At 39.3% G+C, this 19,962-nt stretch overlaps 8 protein-coding genes across 8 annotated transcripts; 5 read left to right on the top strand and 3 right to left on the bottom strand.

The window, feature by feature from the left end:
• Positions 1 to 1,460: 1,460 nt before the first annotated feature.
• On the top strand, positions 1,461 to 2,957 carry ATC70_010556 (uncharacterized protein; the record flags this gene model as incomplete). The annotated part of the gene is made up of 1 exon (XM_064829769.1): positions 1,461 to 2,957. The coding sequence occupies one exon, from the start codon at positions 1,461 to 1,463 to the stop codon at positions 2,955 to 2,957; it is 1,497 nt and encodes a 498-aa protein (XP_064682271.1).
• A 200-nt stretch (positions 2,958 to 3,157) lies between these two features.
• Positions 3,158 to 3,742, top strand: ATC70_010557 (uncharacterized protein; the record flags this gene model as incomplete). The annotated part of the gene is made up of 1 exon (XM_064829770.1): positions 3,158 to 3,742. The coding sequence occupies one exon, from the start codon at positions 3,158 to 3,160 to the stop codon at positions 3,740 to 3,742; it is 585 nt and encodes a 194-aa protein (XP_064682272.1).
• Positions 3,743 to 4,285: 543 nt separating this feature from the next.
• Positions 4,286 to 4,519, top strand: PEX19 (Peroxisome chaperone and import receptor; the record flags this gene model as incomplete). Its single annotated transcript, XM_064829771.1, has 1 exon — positions 4,286 to 4,519. The coding sequence occupies one exon, from the start codon at positions 4,286 to 4,288 to the stop codon at positions 4,517 to 4,519; it is 234 nt and encodes a 77-aa protein (XP_064682273.1).
• A 354-nt stretch (positions 4,520 to 4,873) lies between these two features.
• NDE1_3 (NADH:ubiquinone oxidoreductase) lies at positions 4,874 to 5,317 on the top strand (the record flags this gene model as incomplete). The annotated part of the gene is made up of 1 exon (XM_064829772.1): positions 4,874 to 5,317. The coding sequence occupies one exon, from the start codon at positions 4,874 to 4,876 to the stop codon at positions 5,315 to 5,317; it is 444 nt and encodes a 147-aa protein (XP_064682274.1).
• A 1,469-nt stretch (positions 5,318 to 6,786) lies between these two features.
• ATC70_010560 (uncharacterized protein) lies at positions 6,787 to 8,182 on the bottom strand (the record flags this gene model as incomplete). The annotated part of the gene is made up of 3 exons (XM_064829773.1): positions 6,787 to 7,381; positions 7,451 to 7,723; positions 7,905 to 8,182. The coding sequence occupies 3 exons, from the start codon at positions 8,180 to 8,182 to the stop codon at positions 6,787 to 6,789; spliced, it is 1,146 nt and encodes a 381-aa protein (XP_064682275.1).
• Positions 8,183 to 14,722: 6,540 nt separating this feature from the next.
• ATC70_010561 (uncharacterized protein) lies at positions 14,723 to 15,693 on the top strand (the record flags this gene model as incomplete). The annotated part of the gene is made up of 5 exons (XM_064829774.1): positions 14,723 to 14,782; positions 14,858 to 14,928; positions 15,001 to 15,069; positions 15,139 to 15,629; positions 15,683 to 15,693. 5 exons carry the CDS (start codon positions 14,723 to 14,725, stop codon positions 15,691 to 15,693), a joined length of 702 nt encoding a protein of 233 aa, XP_064682276.1.
• A 207-nt stretch (positions 15,694 to 15,900) lies between these two features.
• Positions 15,901 to 16,734, bottom strand: ATC70_010562 (uncharacterized protein; the record flags this gene model as incomplete). The annotated part of the gene is made up of 3 exons (XM_064829775.1): positions 15,901 to 16,263; positions 16,319 to 16,404; positions 16,470 to 16,734. 3 exons carry the CDS (start codon positions 16,732 to 16,734, stop codon positions 15,901 to 15,903), a joined length of 714 nt encoding a protein of 237 aa, XP_064682277.1.
• A 1,104-nt stretch (positions 16,735 to 17,838) lies between these two features.
• On the bottom strand, positions 17,839 to 19,893 carry ATC70_010563 (uncharacterized protein; the record flags this gene model as incomplete). Its single annotated transcript, XM_064829776.1, has 5 exons — positions 17,839 to 18,362; positions 18,428 to 19,169; positions 19,246 to 19,314; positions 19,411 to 19,656; positions 19,711 to 19,893. 5 exons carry the CDS (start codon positions 19,891 to 19,893, stop codon positions 17,839 to 17,841), a joined length of 1,764 nt encoding a protein of 587 aa, XP_064682278.1.
• Between the last annotated feature and the right edge of the window lie 69 nt (positions 19,894 to 19,962).

Consider the following 19,962-nt stretch of genomic DNA (forward strand, 5'->3'; position numbering starts at 1 on the left):
AAAAAGGATTCAAGCTAATCGATTGTTCTTTCAAATTCATGATCCCCAATTAATCAGCATCGCAATCATCATTGTCATCAACAGAAAGGCATTTTGGTCAGCCAGCAGCAATGCCGCCGCCAAAATTGATTCACACTCAGATTATTTTTTTTCTGTTCAAGATTGGACAGATTTTGGCGTTTTTCGACTTCTTTCATCTATTTTATGAAATTCGACTATATAATCTGTAATGATCATCCTACGCTTCCTAATACACTCTTGGAGTACTTTTCAAGGCGCTTCCAACGATGCCAAGTAAAATAGATGTTTTGAATGAATTTAATGAGCAATTCCAAAAAATCTGAAATAAGGTTTTTGGCCAAAATGTCGAAATTTTGCATATAAAGACCTCATAAAAATGGTTTCAAAAGTTGCTTTGGGTTGAGAGAAACATTTTGATTTATTATGTACCATAGTAAAAGTCTTCATTTTCAAGGTGAAAGATGTGATCGTTTGATTTTCGATGAAAACCATGAGGGGTACCTCATGCTTTTTGATCGATTTTTGACCATGTTTTTTGGGTCTTTAAAAAATTGAGCAAAGGTGCCAGGAAATTACTACTACTCAAGCACAATTGTTTGGCATTATTCCGATGGCTCAAAAAAGTCTACATGTCGAGATACGAAGGCTAGAAAGTTGTCAAATTTGGCTGTATTTTTGCTTTATGGCTTTTATTTACACTTCATGAATCACATTTCTGGTAGCTGAAGTCTTCTGGAAGGGCAATTCTGCAGCTGGTACAACTTCTAATTTGAACAGGAGGCATATTGATTTTGGTAAGACTAATTCATGCAAATTTTGATACATTATGTTGCTGGTAAGCTTATTAACAATGGAAATGAGTAACCAAATTTACTGCTTAAACACTATTGTTTTGCACCTTTGTTTGGCTAAGGTAAAACCCTTTAATACTAATGCTACCAAATGCTGAGTTAGTTGCAATTTCGCTACGCTCGGCGATGGTGTCGCCCTGCGGGCTGTAGCCGTAGACATCTCAAATTAAAGATAAAAAAAAATCTGGCATATCAAGCAGATTTTAAACAACCAATAGACAGTAAAAAAAAATGGTTATATCAGAGTCAGGAGAGCGAGTTATTCATTCGCTGATGTTGCTCTTCAGATGGCAGCATAAAGTTGGTCAAAAGCAAATACAGGCCTTATGTAAGATATACAGGAACTTTTTTGAGATATAGCCATTGCAAAAGACATCTTTATGTGGTAAAACTTCCAAAAAAAAAGGATTTGTGCTAATCAATTGTCCTTTCAATTACATGATCTCCATTTAAACAGCATCGCAGCCATCACTGACATCATCAGAAAGGCATTTGGTGGGTCAGCCAACAGCAGAGCCAAAATTGATTCAAACCCAGATTGCTTTTTCTGTTCTAATATTGGACAAACCTTGTCTTTTTCAACTTGACATGGCTCTTCCCGATAAACAAACATTGCCTAAAGGACGAGATCCTAAAGGAGGAAAAGTCACGGATTCTCACCACAACGCCACCAAACAAAAGGATCCTATGCGGTCATATGCACAAATCCTGAAGTCGGATCAAACCAGGGACACATTTGATCTGACATCTCGCAACTCTGACGAGCTGGGCCAGCTCACCGAGGGGGGACAACTATTCCTTCACGCCAGGGACAAGAACTCTGTGATCATCTCGACCGAGCAATTCCTTGCATTGCAGGTTTATTTCAAGGATCTTGCCATAGTACTTCGTAGTCAGTTCACGGATGCCTTGGGTCTTTGCATCCGTAACGTCAGTCAAACCACCAAGTACTTTGAAATCAATTTTCGCACTGCTGAAGCCAGGGAGGCCGCCCTGAAGAAAGAGTTTACCTATGAAGGAAAGCAAGTCATTGTCAGCCGTACCTATTCTAAGGACGCTACCATTGTTCGGGTTAGTGTAAGCAATCTACCTTATGAAGACGAGGAGACGCTGAAGGATGCAATGTCAACAATTTTTGGTAAATATGGAGAAATCTTGGAGATGGGTCTGCTCCATACTGTGCATGGGCACTTCTTTACTGGTAGAGGTTTCGTCACTTTGAATCTCATTCCTGGTAAAGAGTATGCACCTCTGGTACCTCAAATTAACTCTTGGGAATCTGGTGAAACTCTCAAGATTACCTACACTGGTATGAAGCCTACCTGTAGTCGTTGTCATGTCACTGATCATGTCTTTGGCAACTGTCCTGTCATGAGTCAACGAGTGAAGCACTGTCATATCTGCAGTAGTCCTAATCACTTACAAGCCACATGTCCGGGCGCATGGTGGAATCAACGCAAGAAGGCTGCCAAGTTGAACACAACACACACATCACCACATCAGTCGAAGGCTACTGACAAGGAGGCAGCGCCTGCAGTACTTACACCTGCTAAGGCAGATGTGAGTACTTCTGACAAGTCGAAGGTTACTAAACTCTTCATTACAGATATCATCCCAACATCTTCTCAAGAATCAACCATCATCACCAATTCCAATACCACGGAATCCTCTTCTACTGTTGAAGAGACAGCACCCATTCCATCTAGTGATGAGGATGGAAAGGACGTCGCTGACACTGGGGAGGAGCTCACCAAGGCGGTTGAAGCGGGTGATTCTGAACAAGAGAGTTCAACGGTTATTCAGGAGCAACAGGGCGACGCTCCGGAAGATGATCTTAATGATGAGATGGATGGTGACGACGACGTCGATGATAGCGATATCAACATGGAGGAAGCGGCCAAGGAGGCGGCAAGCAGCTCTATACCTCTGGATGAGGTTCTCCAGAAGATGAGGCGCCAGCTCAGGCTTCAACGTCGCAAGGCCAAGCAATTGCACAAGGACAACAAGGACAAAGCATCGCGCCCTCGTCACGGTGGAATGGCTTCGAAGAAGAAGGCTTCTACCAACCCCTCATCACGTCAATAATTATTATGAGTAATCATAATAATTATAATAGGAAATCCTTAAATATCAAATTTGGATCTCTGAATTGTCGATATCTACTCAAAGTCAACAATCCTCAATCCTAAGATTCCTTCATTCGATACTTAAGGGGGCAAGATTTAGATGTTTTTGCTTGCCAGGAAACCAACATACCCTCTCTCAACTTTGACGACAGGATTGCAATGCTCGACCTGAAATTTCAATCCGTTCAAAGTATTTGGACATCGAAATGCGGCATCTTCAACTTCAATAGAAATATTCACATGGAGAAGATACACATTTCTGATGATGATAGAATTATATTTGCAAAATTGACGATACCCGCGGAACCAGACCTGTTGCCCATCTATGTGCTCAACATCTATGCGACTGCGGATTCATCTCAGAACAGAGCCATTTTCTACAACAGCCTTATGAACTACATCAAGTCTCTTGATTCATACGGTGACATATTGGAGCGTTTGATTTTGGCGGGCGATTTCAACTTTCAATACGACCTTCGTTTGCCCAACAATGCACCCACCAAACGACCAGCAGCATTTGTCTTGTTTACGGATACCTTCCTTCATGATTGTAACAACAACTACAGTGACTCCCTCTTTGAAACTCTTCCAACCTTTCGACGGGGCAAGGTCATTAAAACGCTTGACTACATCATGGTGGGCCGCCAGCTGAAGGAACTCTACTTTGACAATAACGTTGAGCACGTCTCTTCGGTGTGGACTGACCATGCTTTATACACTACGGCCCAACTGATGTTCTCATGAGAACATCGATGTGCTCATATGAGAATCTATTTGGTGTTCCCGAAAGGTGAAAAATGCTCTCATATGGGAACATCGGCGTTCCTAAAGATCTATTATAAGTCCGCCGATGTTCTTATGAGAACATCCGAAATGTTCTCATGTTAGCACATTCATATTCTTATATGAGCACATTCATATTCTTATATGAGCACATCGATTTTCAGAAATTTGAAAAAAAAGAATGCTCCTATCGGGGTCGAACCCACAACCGACAGGTTGTGGGTCTGACGTTCTTCCCACTAAACTACCCGAATATCTTATTGAAATATATTCTTTTACTTTAATAAGTAGTTATTAGGTAATTTTAAATTGCCATTTTCTCGTGCAATTTATAATACGTTTAGTAATTTTATGAATCTTACAGATAATAAAAGTCTCTCTGTTGCCTACAGTATTATAGTTTAGCTATTCAAACCATTTTATTCATGTGGAAAACTACACCTTCTCAAATGAGAACATCAGTTGGGCCGTAGTGCCTGCTCCAGCCCCGGCCTTCTCTCTAGAATGGTCGCGGCCGTACGCTCCAACACCATCCACTTTGTGTCTTCCCTTTGCCCCATTCTTCTTGCCAATCCTGCTGGTCCTGAGCCATTACTTGTCACCGGTGGAGGTGTTGATCTGTCGCCCTACTATTGTCACAAGCTCTCCTACCAAGGTATTACGATTCTGTCCATGTCTAATACCGAGCTTCGTGCAATGTACATGCGCAATCACCCTCCAATAGCCAACCCTCGGTGATTTATCAGAAATAAATTATTTATAAAAAGAGTATGAAATTAATCAGGTAAAGAATGTCGTTTATTACATTGGAAATAAGAGGGTTTATATACTATTCGAATTGAGGGATTTGATGTGAGGATAAGGTATTAGATGGGTTGATTTGGGTGATAGGATAATAGATCCAATCTATTATCCTGAACATGCCATTATTCGGATCGTAACTGAATCCTGTTTCATGTCAAAGTTTATGATCTGATGTGACCGGTGCTTGAACTGCTTGTTTCTACGCATTTGGAGATCCGGTTTAGAAAATGATACATCACTCGGGTAGATGCAAACCGACTCACCGTGGCCTCTTTTCTTCAAACGAAAATGCCCAGTGCAGCTCGAAATCTTTGGTTCCGGTTGATTCATAATAAGGTCTCTTCCAAAGTCAATGTGTACAAGATCTTCAAGCTACCAGATGATCTTTGCGTGTATTGTGGCTACCGTGAGACTACCATTCACATGCTCTTTACTTGCCCTGCCAATTGGGACATTTGGACAAATTACTTTGCCCTGCTTTTTGTGCCTCTTGGGCCACTTGATATGAGCCAAGTTGCTACGGATGTCCTCTCCCTGGACCTCTCCTCGTACTGCCTCTTGGATTCATCCTTCAAGGTATCCACGTTTGAAGCCGTAACCTGTGTTATCACAGCTATTTGGCGCGCCAAATGGTGTGATCATTATGATAGCGTTGGTTTTGACAATCAGTTCGTAATGGACCGTGCCATGGCCAACTTGCGTCGAATATCCTCTCTTAACTTGTTAAGCTAATTTTGTTTTCTTTGCCTTTCAGGACAGGCCACTTTACATTACACCTGCTCCTCTTTTATATTTTATCCAAATATCTTTTATGAGTTTATCTTAACCAATAAATCTTCATACAAATAAAAAAAATTCAACTTGATTGATCTATTTTGTAAGATTCGACTATATAAACTGTGATGATACCCCTATGCTTCCTAATGCATTCTTGAATTACTTTTTAAGGCGCTTCCAATGGTACTAATTGTAATAGGTGTTTTGAATGAAATTGTTGAGAGATTTGGTAAAATATGAAATAAGGTGTTTAGCGAAAATAACCATATTTTGCATATGAAAACCTCGTAAAAGCGGTTTCAGAGGTTGCTTTAGATCGAGAGAAACATTCTGATTCAATACATACCATAGTAGAAGTCTTCATTTTCAAGGTGAAAAATGCGATTGTTTGATTTTCAAAGAAAATCATGAGGTACCCCTCATGCTTTTTGGTCAATTTTTGACCATGTTTTTTTGGTCCCCAAAAAGTCGAGCAAAGGTGTCAGAAAGTTACTACTACTCAAGTGCAATTGTTTGGCGTTATTCCAGTGGCTCGAAAAGGTCTACATGTCAAGATATAAAGGCATGAAAGTTGTTAAATTTAGCTGTATTTTTGCTTTATAGCTTTTATTTACACTTCATGAATTACACCTTGGGTTGCTGAAATTTTCTGGAAGGGTAGTTGCGCAGCCTGTTCAATTTTTAATTCGAATAGGAGTCATATTGATTTTGTCAAAGCTAATTCATGCAAATTTTGATGTGTTATGTTGCTGGTAATAAGCTTATCAACAATTGAAATAAAAACTTGAAATTGCTGCTTACTATATACTATGGTTTTGCATATTCTCTTCGCTATAATCAAGCCCTCATATAGATCAATGTTTACCAAGTGTTGGATTAGACGCCTGACTACCATGGCCTTACATTTTTGATTTACTACGGTAAACCCCCCCCCCTATATTTCAATGCTACTTAATATTGGGTTAGATTCTTTACACCTTTGCTTCGCTAAGGTAAACCTCCCCTATAAATCAATGTCATCAAGTGTTGAATTAGATGCATTGTTATGTTCTTGGTGGAGGGGCTAAGCCCCCTCCCCCAAACCCCCTCCCCATTGCCGGCTTCGCCGGTTGTTATGCCCACGTTTGTTCTGGCTTTCAATACTATTAAATTTTAAAAGGATATGATTGGCTTGTCTATTTTTTTTCATAGTTTTCCAGTATATATATTTTAGACAAGCTTATCATTAGAAGCAAGTGCAGTGAAATCAGCGAAAGCTGATACTTCTCACTCAAAAATAATTGCGTATAAACTATACACTGTTCTTAATTTTTATTGATATTTGCTACATTTATCAAATTTACTGTATTTACATATTATTCACAAATTATACAGGGAAGTGGGATCATGATATTTAAGGATATAGCGGCATACAACAGTGGTATTTATGGGGAAGTTTTTCTCTTCTTTCGTCTGGATGGTGATGAGCTTTCTGGTACTGACATGTAAAAGCATGGAGGGATGGGGGCTCGTTCTCCAACATCAAACCCTTCAATCTGGTTTCGAGACATCAATCTGGCGTTCTCCATGAGTAGACGAGACTGATATACAACTTTGAGGATCTGGGGAAATTCTTTAGCAATAGAATCTTCATCGTCAGGATACTTCAAAGGGTGTCGATGACTAATGCGGCATACATAGCCATCAGGGATATCCAGTAGGAGCAGGGACAAATTCAGTTCTGAGGGAAGAAACCCAATGACCGAGACATCTCTGAATGATTGTGGAGAACGTTTTTTTACCAGCTGGTATATCATCTCCTTCATGATCTTTGGCATCTTGAATCCGCCATCCATCAGCTGTTTTGTGTCATTCAAAGAGTGGTAGCGACTACACTCAGCAAGGCCATACTCAGTGTCAGCACTTTTAAATTCCAAGTCTACTTTCCGTCCACAAAGCTTTTTTGAGATGGGCTGTCTTGAGCCTATGTTACGACCAATATTCCTTCCAGCAGACGAAGACAAGCTGCTCTTTTCGCCTCTACATAGAGACAGTACATTAGATAGATAGACTTCTCCAATTTGCGTCACGTTATCGCCATTTACTTACCCTTTGCAATGTATTTTTGAAGTGTCAAAGCAGGTATCTATGAACATCCAAACTCGTCGCAGTAGATCGGCTTCGCTATGGTCTGCTAATGGCAGATAGCGATGTTTGAAAAGCTTTATGCAACTTTCCATGGACGAACGCACCCATTCCAAGTCAGGGTTTGTCTGTGGATGATTTGAGATAGTATCCTTGAGAGCGTTTAAATTATCAATATCCTTGATTGTGTTCATGAAGTTTTCGATATCAGTGGGCAGTGATGGCAAAGAGTCGAGTCTATATGTCTTAATCTCTGCAAGATCATAATCCCTAAACACTTTCTCCCAACATTTGTCCTTTGTGTCTATTATTAAAGAATGAGAGGGACTTCATGACCAACAAGTATAAAAGTAAATTGAATTAGTATATAATGCTCATTCGATACTCTTTGTATATAAAGTTCAATACGAATGCTTACTGCTCCACAGAACAACTGATAGCAAACTGCTTCATTTCGTCCTCCACTATAATGCCAGATGATAACACCCATTTCTTCTCGTCTTGAAGGTTGTTATACATGGACTCAATTTTCTCGTAATCCGCTGTTGTCAATGGCTGTTGTTTGATACTTGTCGAAGAGCTGGGAGAGGAACTGGAAGTGTATGTGGAGGCTTCTTCGCTTGCTTCTTCATTAGAGGAATGATGCTCAATGCTCTCATTTGTTGTCTTTTGTTCAACAGAGTTGTCGATTATCATTGTCAAGATAGATTTCCAGTCCTGTTTTTTCTTATTGTCGTAAGGCAGATGTAACATTCGTAGAACGCCTATAATTCTGCGGTTCCAAATGCTCTTGTATTTCGATACTTTGGAGCCATCATATGCATTGGCAATGAATGTTTGGAGATGTTTAATGATATCCCTAATTGCAATTGGCTTGTTTGAGTCGCTGACATGCTCGATAGTGTGGAATTTGAGGCTTGATAGACTAAAATTCACGAAAACAAAGAATAGAAAAAAAAACAGTGAAGTCAAGTTGATAAAGGTATGTTTTATTATCAAACTGACAGGTGTAAAGTAAACTGAAGTCTCTCTACTGGCCAGGTAGATGATCCTTCTTATATACTATAACAATGGATAAAAGTTCTATTAATTAGATTGACAAATAAGTCAGCTTTGATCAACTAATATCTAATCATGCTAAAAGACAACTCCAGCAAGCTAATCATGATTTAGCTTTTGCCTGGATGAATAATTAGACTCTCATCCAAAGTGCCCTGATCTATCCTTTCCATAAGGATAATTAATATCGATCTAGTAGTTGCATTATCCGATAGGTACAGTCTTCTTAGTCTATATTAATAGTACATATCTGAGTGTATATCGCTAAGCATACATCTTTAGCATGTATCTGGAGATATGGCATGTCTATAGCATATCGTATGCATGTCTATAGCATGTCTCATATATAGTACAAGTCTGTAGTACATAAAGTATCTGTAGCTAGTATCACGGATATAAGCATGTGTCTTATAGCGTGGATCATGAAGTGCACATCTGAAGCAACAAGCTCATATTGCATTAATCTTGGTGCCTATCCAGATATGGTAAACATCCGTAGTCAATGTCGAAATACAAGTATAAGTCTATAGCGCCATCTATGTCCGTGGTGCCATCTATAGCCTATATCTTATATAGTATAAATCTTATAGTACTAGCGTATCTGAAGTCCATATCTTCTTGTAGTATAAATCGATATCGTACATCTAATCCAGTGTACATACAGTTTATATCTAAATCTGGTAACTGGATGAACTGTCGGAATGCAGATCATAGTGGATGTATTCCACACTTTGTGCTTAACAGTATATTTGGATCATCAAGTACAGGTGTGATTTATTTACCTCCAAGGCAACACAGCCAACTAGGCCTTTTATTTAAGCCAAATTATGTCTAAATTTAGCCATTTTGAAGCACGAATAACTCATGCTACAAAGCGTTGTGGACGCTTGGAATAGGGCCAAACGTCTCCCCTTGGTTGCGTTTTACTTACTGATACTTTATCTCAAATTTTTTTGGGTCATTGCAAATCCCTGAAAATTCTCATTTTTTTTCATGAGTATTAGCAAGGGAAAATTCTTGAAAATCAAACGATCGCATTTTTCACCCCAAAAATGAAGACTTTTCCTATGGTACATATAAGATCAAATTGATCGTAAAGACGGGATGCAGCACTGGAAACTCTTTCTATGTGGTTTTTCTTTGTGAAATCTCAACATTTTGGCAAAAAACATGTTTTCATATTTTTGCAAATTGCTCATTATTTTCGGTCTGAAAGCTAAATGTAATCAACGCCGTTCGATGCGGCTTCTTTAGTTCTTTAAAGGTATATTAGAAAGTTGGGTATGATAACGACAGTTTTCATAGTCGGATATGGCAAAAACGTTTAAAAGATGTGAGATCAAGTCAAGTTTGAACACGAAAATATCCACTACATAAATTCATATTAAATTGCCGCAATTAGGGCTACCGCGACAGAAGACTGAGACCAAATCTACTGGCCGTGACGTCGGATGGGGCGTCCTCTCATTCTTCCATACCCTCGTTTTTTTTCCCTTTTTTGCCAAACGCGTTTAGTACCAAACCATGGCTGTTTTGAAAACCGTTTGATTGATAATAACACTCTATCTTCTGATAACACTGTCATGCACTGTTAGAAGTATTTTATACTGCTTCTTTAAAGTGAAATATATTAGATACCATTCGATAACGAGCACTGGAAGGCGTAGAATTAACACTAATTGAATTTGTTTGTTAGGTTTTGATGATTCTTTTTGTCTGTTTGACGTGGGTGGTGCTGCTGCCATTACTTGTCTGCTATCTCTGCTGTCTGCTTCTTTGGTTTATCATGTCTGGTGATTGATTCTTTGGTCTTTGTCTGGTCTCTGGTGTCGTTCATTCTTTGGTTTTTCTATGGTGCTGGTGTTGCTGCCGCTAATCTGGTCTTTCCTAGTCTGCTGTATTTGGTGCATGCTTGTTCTCTAGTCTATCTCTGGTGATTGCCTATACTCTTATGGCCTATCTTTGGTGGAAATAAGTGGTAAGCAACTTCTTTGGTCTTTGTCTGCTCTCTGCTGATGGCGTTCGTTCTTTACTTTTTCTATAGTGCTGGTATTACTGCTGCTGCTGCTACTAATATGGTTTATCCTGGTGTACTGTAATTGTTGTATGCTTGTTCTCTGGTCTATCTCTGGTGATTGCCTCTACTCTTATGGTCTATTTGTGGTGGTGACAAGTGATAAGTAACTTCTTTGGTCTTTGTTTAGTCTTTGCTGATGGTGCTCGTTTTTTAGTTTTTCTATGGTGCTGGTGTTGCTGCTGCTGCTGCTGCTACTGCTAATTTGATCTTTCCTGTTCTACTGTATTTGCTGCATGCTCGTTCTCTGGTCTGTCTCCGGTAATTGCCTATACTCTTCTGGTCTATCTGTGGCTGTGGTAAGTGGTAAGTATCTTCTTTCTTCTGGTCGCAATAATATAAAACTTCTTTGAACGCTTATATTTTTGCTTCCTTTCTCGTGATAATGCATTCATGATGTTTGTCTTGTCGCGCTTTTTTCTTCTTCTTTTTCTTTTGTTGGTAGTGTTTCCTCTGTAGCTTTACATGAAACAATATTAGTCATTATGTTGTATCGCAAACTTATAATGCCACTGTTGCTTTTGCAGTTGTGCGTATTTGTGTTATCATGTTGCTTTACATCCGGCTATTACTACCATGCGCGTTGCTCATGTATGCATTTTTCTTGCAACAGCAACGAGCTTTTTTGAACATCTTTGATGTTGTGTTTGTTATGCTTTTCTTTGACCCACTTTGTGTGAGTGTCTCTTTTTTGCCTACATACTACTATACTCTTATAGTATTATGTTCTTTTTTTTTATTATTATTATGTTTCTTTGAAGCATACCTTTTTTTACGTTGTGTGAATGTGCCTATCCCTGAAGCTCAACAAGACTTTATCCGAGGCTAGGAGGTAGATAGGCCGCCTCCACTTGGTTATCGCTACTTACTTTAGTGATGATTGGGGGTCTCAATGCCTGAATTTAAAGCTAGGTGGTGTAAGTAAGGCATGCTCTAGCACCTGAGGGAAGTTTGATGATAGCAACGGCTATATTGCTATTATAGCGGCGCTTAAAATTTTGCCTCACATCAAAACAGGGGGAAACCCTCGCAAATTTTTTTTTAGATCAGCGGAGTTTTCAAGCAATCTGATTGGCTAAGAGGTTGGAACAACGAAGGGTTACAACTAGTTGATTTCCTATTGATCTGTCATGTATAATACTTTTGTGTTCGTGATAAAAATGTATTCAAATATTGATACAATTTAAATCCTTCATTATTCAAGAGTAAGATAAGGTACAATGATTGAATTCATCATCCATTAAACAGTTTTATGAGAGGAATGCTTTCTTTAAGCATATTATATATGGAAGATATTAAGCACAAAGAATAAAAGGATTATTAAAGTAGGGGGAAAAACTGTCCCGTTCGTTTAAAAAATTGTCTTTTCGCATTAGTTTTTAGTCATTTCTTTGTATACAAAGTCGAGATATATATCGTTTGAATGAGAGAAAGTAGTGGTATCTATACATAATTATAACTTTATCAAAAACTAAAATCGAATGATTTTATTATTTAAAAAATAAATATAAAAAAATGTTCATTATTGTAATGAGATAGCCACCCAAACGCAACTTAATTGAAAACCAAAGTTCATCAAATAGCACTCATTCAAATTCATGCTATTTGGATCTATTAATGAAAGCGCTCAAATGTACATCAAAAACCCATTTAAAAATACTAAAGTAAAGATACACGCTTATATCGCACATCGTGTGAATGAATCACTCCTGATCACAGTGTATTCAATCACACCCATGATGGTCGTAATAAGTGATGGTATCTTTATCCAAATAAAATCAAATCAATAACAAGCATATTCAAATATGACAACTATTATATGCCCTGCTGCCATAGTTGCACAATATCCCAGATAAAGGGTTCCATACTTCAATAACAAACATCACACTTTAAACCATCAAGGTTACATTAAATCATGCTATGACGATAGCTCACCCAAGCCCATCAAGGTTACTCAAATCGACCCTTATGGCCAGTGCTCCTGCATTGATTACCACTTTAAATCAAACATCAACAACATTTGCCAGATATCGCAGTAGCAGCACCTATTGCTCTCTATCATCACTAATCCTACAAGCCAGATGCAAATGTGTAAATACTCTTCTTTTTTTACTCAATTCCAGGATCTTCAGTTCATTTTATACACAAATAAAATACAGTTGATTTCTATTGTATTTTACTATTGCTTTATTTTTTTTGTGAAATCTATTTAAACCTGATTTCACTGCAGAGGGGAGAGCAAACAGCGATATTTTGTATCAAAGTCGAGCGACAGGGATCAATGACACCTACAAATTCTATAATACAAGATTCAACACCAATTGATTGTAGTGAGATCGGGTTTAAATGGTTTCAGGGGCCTACGCTGCCGAAAAGGTCATCCCCAGCCCAATTGTCGAAAAACGCTCGCTCAAGGCTAATTTGTGCTGTAATGGCGCATATAAAATTCTTTTAGCACATTGCTATTAGCCATACCACGCCCTAAATTTATTTTATAGACTTTAGCACCACATAGATGTTTTTGTGGTGTTATTAAAAAAAAACATGTTTTTGTCACTGTAAACTCCAACTTGAGGATTGAAAAAATGATTTTTACAAAGAAGCATCGTAGGTGCCAAAGCGAGGTCTCATTTTGTAGAGCAAATAAAGGAGAACAATATTCAATTAATATAGAAGCCAAGCTGGGTTGACAGTTGAATAGAAAATAGCATCCAAACATTCTTCTTTTATATAATACTGGTTACTTTGCACTTTCCTCGCTTAATTATTTGACAACCAATGTAGCGACTGAAAATCCGTTCATTGTTTAGCAAGTGCTCAACCTGGGTATATGCTGGCCCTGATATAAAGGCTCTACCATCAACATAAAGCTTAGAATAGCTGTTGCCCCTTTTTCGTAAAATGCGCAGCAAAACTATAAACTTCTGCTACACCATAACAAAGCAAGTTATCATCAAGTGGTTCTGAATACAACACTTTCCAACATCTGGTTCATCAATCTATTACGTGTGCTTACTCGTAATGAACAGTTCATGTTAGGAACGAATGTAGGTTTCATGTGTAAAATAGTCTGTTTTAATTAAGGGTTGACAATCAGGGCATACCCATTTGGTTTAATTCTCTAATGTAATGCATGTAAAAGATCAATTATGCTATGAAATGTAATTGTAAAAGCAGCTTCATTGATGGAAGAGGGCGTTGCTATACCAAGTCCACTCATTTATGCTTTGAGGCGACAAGCAGCAGTTGCAAATAGAACACAAATTGCATCAGGTTATATCTACCAGGAGTGTTTTCTACATAATTATTCTTGTGCTGAATGTAATGATTTGCATTACGTATGTTTGAATCCGCATGATTGAAACATTAGTGTCATGTACGAGTGTTTATGCTTTGGATGGCTCAAGGTTAATGACTTACAATTAGTAATACAAACCTACACATTCCTAGTACATCTGTCTTCCATTTACAAGACCATTGTACTCTTATTACATTGAAGGCACAAAAGGTAGAAAACACTAAATGAGGGAAGATTATTCACAGTAAAAAGCGCTATGCAGCATTTAGGACTACTCAGTGAATTTGCCTTACTCAGACTACAGAAGATCATTCAAGATGACTATAAAGGTATATGATTGTCTCAAGGTTATGTAACAATACCAAGAGATGCTTTGTCAATTCTAAGTGTGGAGGATACAGAATCACGTAATTTGCGATGACTTGACATAAATGCTCATTGCGAAATTAATCTCGACGCCAAATTGGGCTGGAACCAAATACCTACAAAGTGCACAGCTACCACGTGGAGTGGGGTAAAAATAGTAGAGAAAAAATATACAATTAATATATCGGTTACAGCGATTCACATGCAAAATGCTTGAACGACGCAAAGCCCTTAAAGTGGAGTAGATCAATGTCACACACCCTGTTTTTTTTGCCATGATAATAACCCTTTTACTTTGTATGCAATGCACGATATTTCTTTTATTTCTGTTCTCTCCAAAACAAAAAAAAAAACCTCAATTGTTTGAGAAATTATGGATATCTTCATCCCGCATGAGAATATAACAAATGACGAGAACACGATTTACGATTATATATCTATGCCGCCACCGCCATACTCTAAATCAACATCTAGCAATGATGATGCTATGCTTATCAAGGTACGGATGCAGTCAGGTACACATAACAAAAAGTGAAAATACTTATTTCTTGCCACTGTGTCTGCATGCACGCAGCCAAAACAAGCAATTGAAACTACTAATGCAACATCACTGAATGTTTCAAACGTCAAGGACTATCTTGTTAGGTACGTACAATGGCTAGACATGTTTATCAAGAAAAGCCAAACAGCACAAATACTGACCATGACACTTTTTAGGCTGAAAAGCATCTCCCCTATATACACTTTCAAGAAGAGATCAAGAATCTCAGCAGCAATGCGTGAAAGGTAGTAATATCCATCAAACGTTTATTTATGCCATTGGATTCGGGACTAACTCGAATGTAAAAATTATAGAAATATCGCAACCACTACCGACAGTTATACCGAGAATACAAAACCAAGCTTCCATGAGCCCAATGCACCATCTTCTTCTCCTTTTATAGAACAAAATAAAAGTACAAGTGAGAGCAGTACAATGAACGATAGCTTAGAGAGAATAGGCACATCACTCCAGCTATTGATTGAAGAGGCTCAAGCAAGCCTTTTGACTACTAGCACACAGCAAGTACAGCAACAAGAAACAGACACCGCTATAGTGGACTACTCATACCGCTATGTTCAACACGGATATCTTCAAAGCCAAGAGAAACTAGCACTTGCTATAGAGAAATTAGAGCAAAGTATCCACAGCATTGTTTATACAGCATCTATGCAACAACAATCCATAAAAAACTATTATACCACAACTCATCATCATCATCACTATTATGCAGCAACAACACATCCCTCGTCATTAGCATCAGCACCATCCTCATCACAGCCGCTCGCACCCTCGCTTGATCGCAGTAGGTTATGGATCATGGGCATGCTGCTCATAGTCATTAGTTATTCCATACAGCCCTACTATAAAGGCCAACATGTCAAATCCAGCATCTTCTTATTGCTACTAGCGAGCAAATCGCAAACAACCAAGAGAGTCATTTCATGGATGGACCGACTTGTCATTCATCTCACGCAATCTCGCCATGTACCATTGATCAAGCTTACTCATAGCTTCAATATAGTAATATGTGTCGCCAAGCTGTTATTCTTGTCCTCAATAAAAAAATGTTTGATTTAAAGCTTCTGTTTATTCTGCTTTAGTGCTGCTCTTGCTTGATCCACACGATCCATCAATTCCTGGCATTGCTTAACGCCTTGTCTTCTATTGGCTCTAGCAGTAACAAATTCAGATGGGCAATCCACACCATCCAATGCAATCAGGGACTGCATCAGTAATTCAGACAAGTAGATCCCCAGATCCTCTGTTTCCTTCCTCATCGTATCAGTCTGGTCGCTATCCAACAGAGACACTACTCTGATATCAAGCTCTTCTATTTTGTCCTTGGATCCTTCTATCTTGTCCATCACTTTGGAAATACGTATCATGTAGCCTACTTCCTCTGGGTTGCCTGATGCGGTTTGACTTAGTTGCTCACTCTATATATAAGGGTGAGTAAAACACAGCTTAGTCATCGAGTACAGATAACCTTACATTTGCTCTATCTCCCATTACGTACACAATGCACCCATCATGAATGCCGCTGCTCGTCAAGGTTGCCGTATCATCTTTAATGAATGCTGGGTAGTAGGACACAATAGGTCAGCACATCCATTATGCTGTTATTTTCGTCCATACAACAAACCTCCCGACACTTTCAACTTCATAGTGGCTATAGTGACACCTGTCATTGTTTTACATCGTTCCTTTAGCTCGGCAACTGTTGCTTGTCGCATACCGCCCCGCACATCTCGAAAGTGGATATCATAGTATCTGTTGTCGTACGCAAGAACAAAGCTATCGCGCATCTGTCTATGATGTGATCTACTGCTGCTGTTTGTTTTGGTGGAAGAGGACGACGACGATGTAGGCTTCTTGTTCAAACCGAAAAAATTGGCTATCGAGTCCATGGTTTTTGTGTTGTTCAAGGTGGAAAAAAAAAAAGGAACAAGTCTAAAGGAGTTGTGTTGTCTAGTCCATTATATATTGCGGTTTATTAAAACTCAAATTAAGCTTTGCAATGTAGTCTTTCTCAGTTGTAGTTTGTTTGGTTGAATCAATTGAAATATACCAAAGGCTATACTTGCAATTGAGAACCAGTTCAGGACGGGTTGAACAGTAGATGGAATAAGAAATGGAGTCATTGATCCACAAAGAGCAGCAATCCACACTAAAACAAGCAGCATGTAGCCCAAGATGCGATGCTATTTGTACATGATTTTAGCGCGTGCTACTCCACCAAATAGCTTAGGGACATACACCATCAAACATCCTATCAACAACTGAAGGCTCATAAAGATACCGATGATTGCTCCTAGTTGTGCATGTATCCTGGCCTAATCAAGCCAGCATCCGTGGTTTCGTTGTTTGGGAAGCCACGCACGCTGTGAAATGTGGCTTGTTGTTCCTGATTTTGTTCTCGTAAATGACGGAAAATCCAAATACCATTGCTGTAAATGCAATACTTTGAAGTACCATGTGGAGCGTGCGTTTCTCGCTCGAAACAGCAGATGCCGTCTGAATCAACGCTGTGCCCTCGGTACAGGCAATCAATGCTATTAGGGTGAGCAATGGATGGTACGTAAACAAGGAAAACGGGACACGATACAATATAACATTTAGTACAGATACGCTAAAAGTCAATAGTCCGAGATGGATATAAATCTTGGGATTCATTATAGCGAGAAAGAGGGGAATAAGACTGAAGATGCGCTCTTTCAACTAGAGTAATGCAACATAAAATGTGGTACAAGCAACCAACTTTCTACAATGCTTGCATGTATTGCAACAAGTGCACACATCAAAAACGTCATAAACAAGTGCTCATGCTTGCTTATACACACGTGCTTCAGATCCGATGCCAGGGGGACTTTTTTTCCATAGATAACAAACAAATTTAATGATAAAAAAGAAACGCTATACAATAAAATAAGACTAAAATGAGGGGGGGTTTACGTGTGCGTGTGTTTTGAGCCATACGTGATATGTACAATAAATATAAAAGAATCAGATGTCTACCACTTGTGAAAGGGCTCTTCTGGAGACCTTCTTTTACCATTTTTGGGGGTTGCCATGGGAGAGGGAGGCCGATACACGGGATGAAGGTGATAGTTGGACGAAGATGTTGAGGTGGAGGCTCTTGGTGAGTAATGGTAGCCGCCATCTTCATTGTCATTGTTCAGCAACGCAGCAATGGAGGGTGACTGACGAGCATTCTTTGGTGGCGTGCTCGTACTGACATGCTGTTCCTCCTTTACTTCCTCTATGGGCACAGGCTTATGTTCCAAATGACGTATCCATCGATTACGACACTGAATGTTGCTTCTGCCTAGTACGTCTTTTGAACATGCCTCCCAATTACTATGTCCGTACTTTTTGACCGCTGCTCGCAGTAATCTGTCTTCTGCCTCTGTCCATCGCGTGTATGTCGATCGAGGCTTCTTGGGAATATGATCGTAGTTTGGCTTTTGTGGTGGTTGTGGGTGCAATGGTCTCTCTGGAGATAAAGGAGGAGAGGAGGAAATAGAGTTTGAATCATCTAATCAAGCGACAATAGGGCACAATTTAATATACACATGAACGACACCGCATAGTAATAGTTACCTCTTGTCATACGATGCTGTGGCACCATCAGCTGTGGCATGGCTAATAGTGTCGCTGCTGAATCAATGGACCGTTGTGATCTGCGATCATCCAATCTTGATCTCAATCGCTTTTCGTTGGTGTAGTGTGACGAATGGGTAGAGCCTTCAAATTCAGGATCACTCAGCATTTGATCAGCAACAATGCCTAAACTGTCCAAGCCGCTCAGAGGATGTGGCTCGTTGGAACGTATATCGCTGCGAGGAGAGTACTGCTGTTGGAACAGGTAAGGTGGCCCTTTGCGTAGCTTCTTGTGTGTATGGTGGCTGTGATGTTGCTCGCGCTGTTGCTGTTGATTCGACTTTATTGTCTCGATGAGTTCATGTAAATAGTCAATCTCTGCATCTCGCGCTGATAGCCTCAAATCGGATAGATACAGCTTTCGCTTCAGCAGCGCACGGTCTTGCAGCAATTCTTCCTTGCTTAGTGCTTGCTCCTCTGCAGCGGGCTCCATCTGTTCAATCTTCTCCAGAATATGAGTGATTTTCTTTAGCTTTTTGGACAGTGTTTCAATGTCTTTGTGTAGCATGTTGGCTTCCATCATGTGATGCACTTTTTGTTCATTTTGAGACATCAAGAATATGTTTTTCATCGTGTTGATTGCATTGTCCTTGTCTGGTATCCTAGAGCTGTGCTTGATCTGCTCTGATTGCGACCAAATGATGCTCTCAAGATAGTGTTGACGTTCAATCAATTCACGAAGCTGTGGTCCAAAATTGCACATTAATTCCGGTTTTTTTTTTTTTAAGGGGATAGCTCTGTTATTTTTATATATATACCTTGAGTTCTAGATTGTCGACATCTTGTTTCCACTCATCTTTGCCTGCATTTGGAGCAACAAAATCCCACTGCAAATGGCCCAGTGTTTAGAAAAAAAAAAAGTTTCTGTCAAACTTGAAATCAAAAAAAAAAAAAAAAAAAAAAAAAAAAAAAAAAAAACTTACAGGATACTGAATGGTAGATGTCACAGGCAATGCATAAGATGTCGATTCATTATCCAACGGAGTTGTGATCGCATTAGGATGCAGATGCTGCGGAGACAACAAAGGATGTAGGCTCGATGATGATGGTTGTTGCTGTGCTGGCTGCTGTGCTGCTGGTGCTGCTGGTGCTGCTTGTGATTGTGATTGCGGGCTATCCAATAAGACCAAATCAATTTTCCACTTGGCATTTTCGCCCCATTGATCAATCTACAACATGTACATGCTCAGGATTTGGTTTGCCACTGCTATTTTCATAATTACCTGCTTCCTAACAGACTGGAAAATGTTATCTAGCTGTCCCAAATTGTTTGTTGTACTCTGCTTTTGAGGTTGCGTGGTGCCAGATGTCGGTAATTGCACACCCTTCAATGGGGAAGGAGTTTTAACAGACGATGATGATGAGGCAGACGTGTGTTGTAACCTAGATATTGTATCTGCTTGCATGTTTTCTTTGCTATACGAGAAATAAGAGAGAAATAACTTGAACTAGAAGAAGAAAAGAGAGAAAAAAAA

The sequence above is a fragment of the Mucor velutinosus genome (genome assembly GCF_035048745.1).
Source record: "Mucor velutinosus strain NIH1002 chromosome Unknown tig00001564, whole genome shotgun sequence".
NCBI classification, from domain to species: Eukaryota; Fungi; Mucoromycota; class Mucoromycetes; order Mucorales; family Mucoraceae; genus Mucor; species Mucor velutinosus.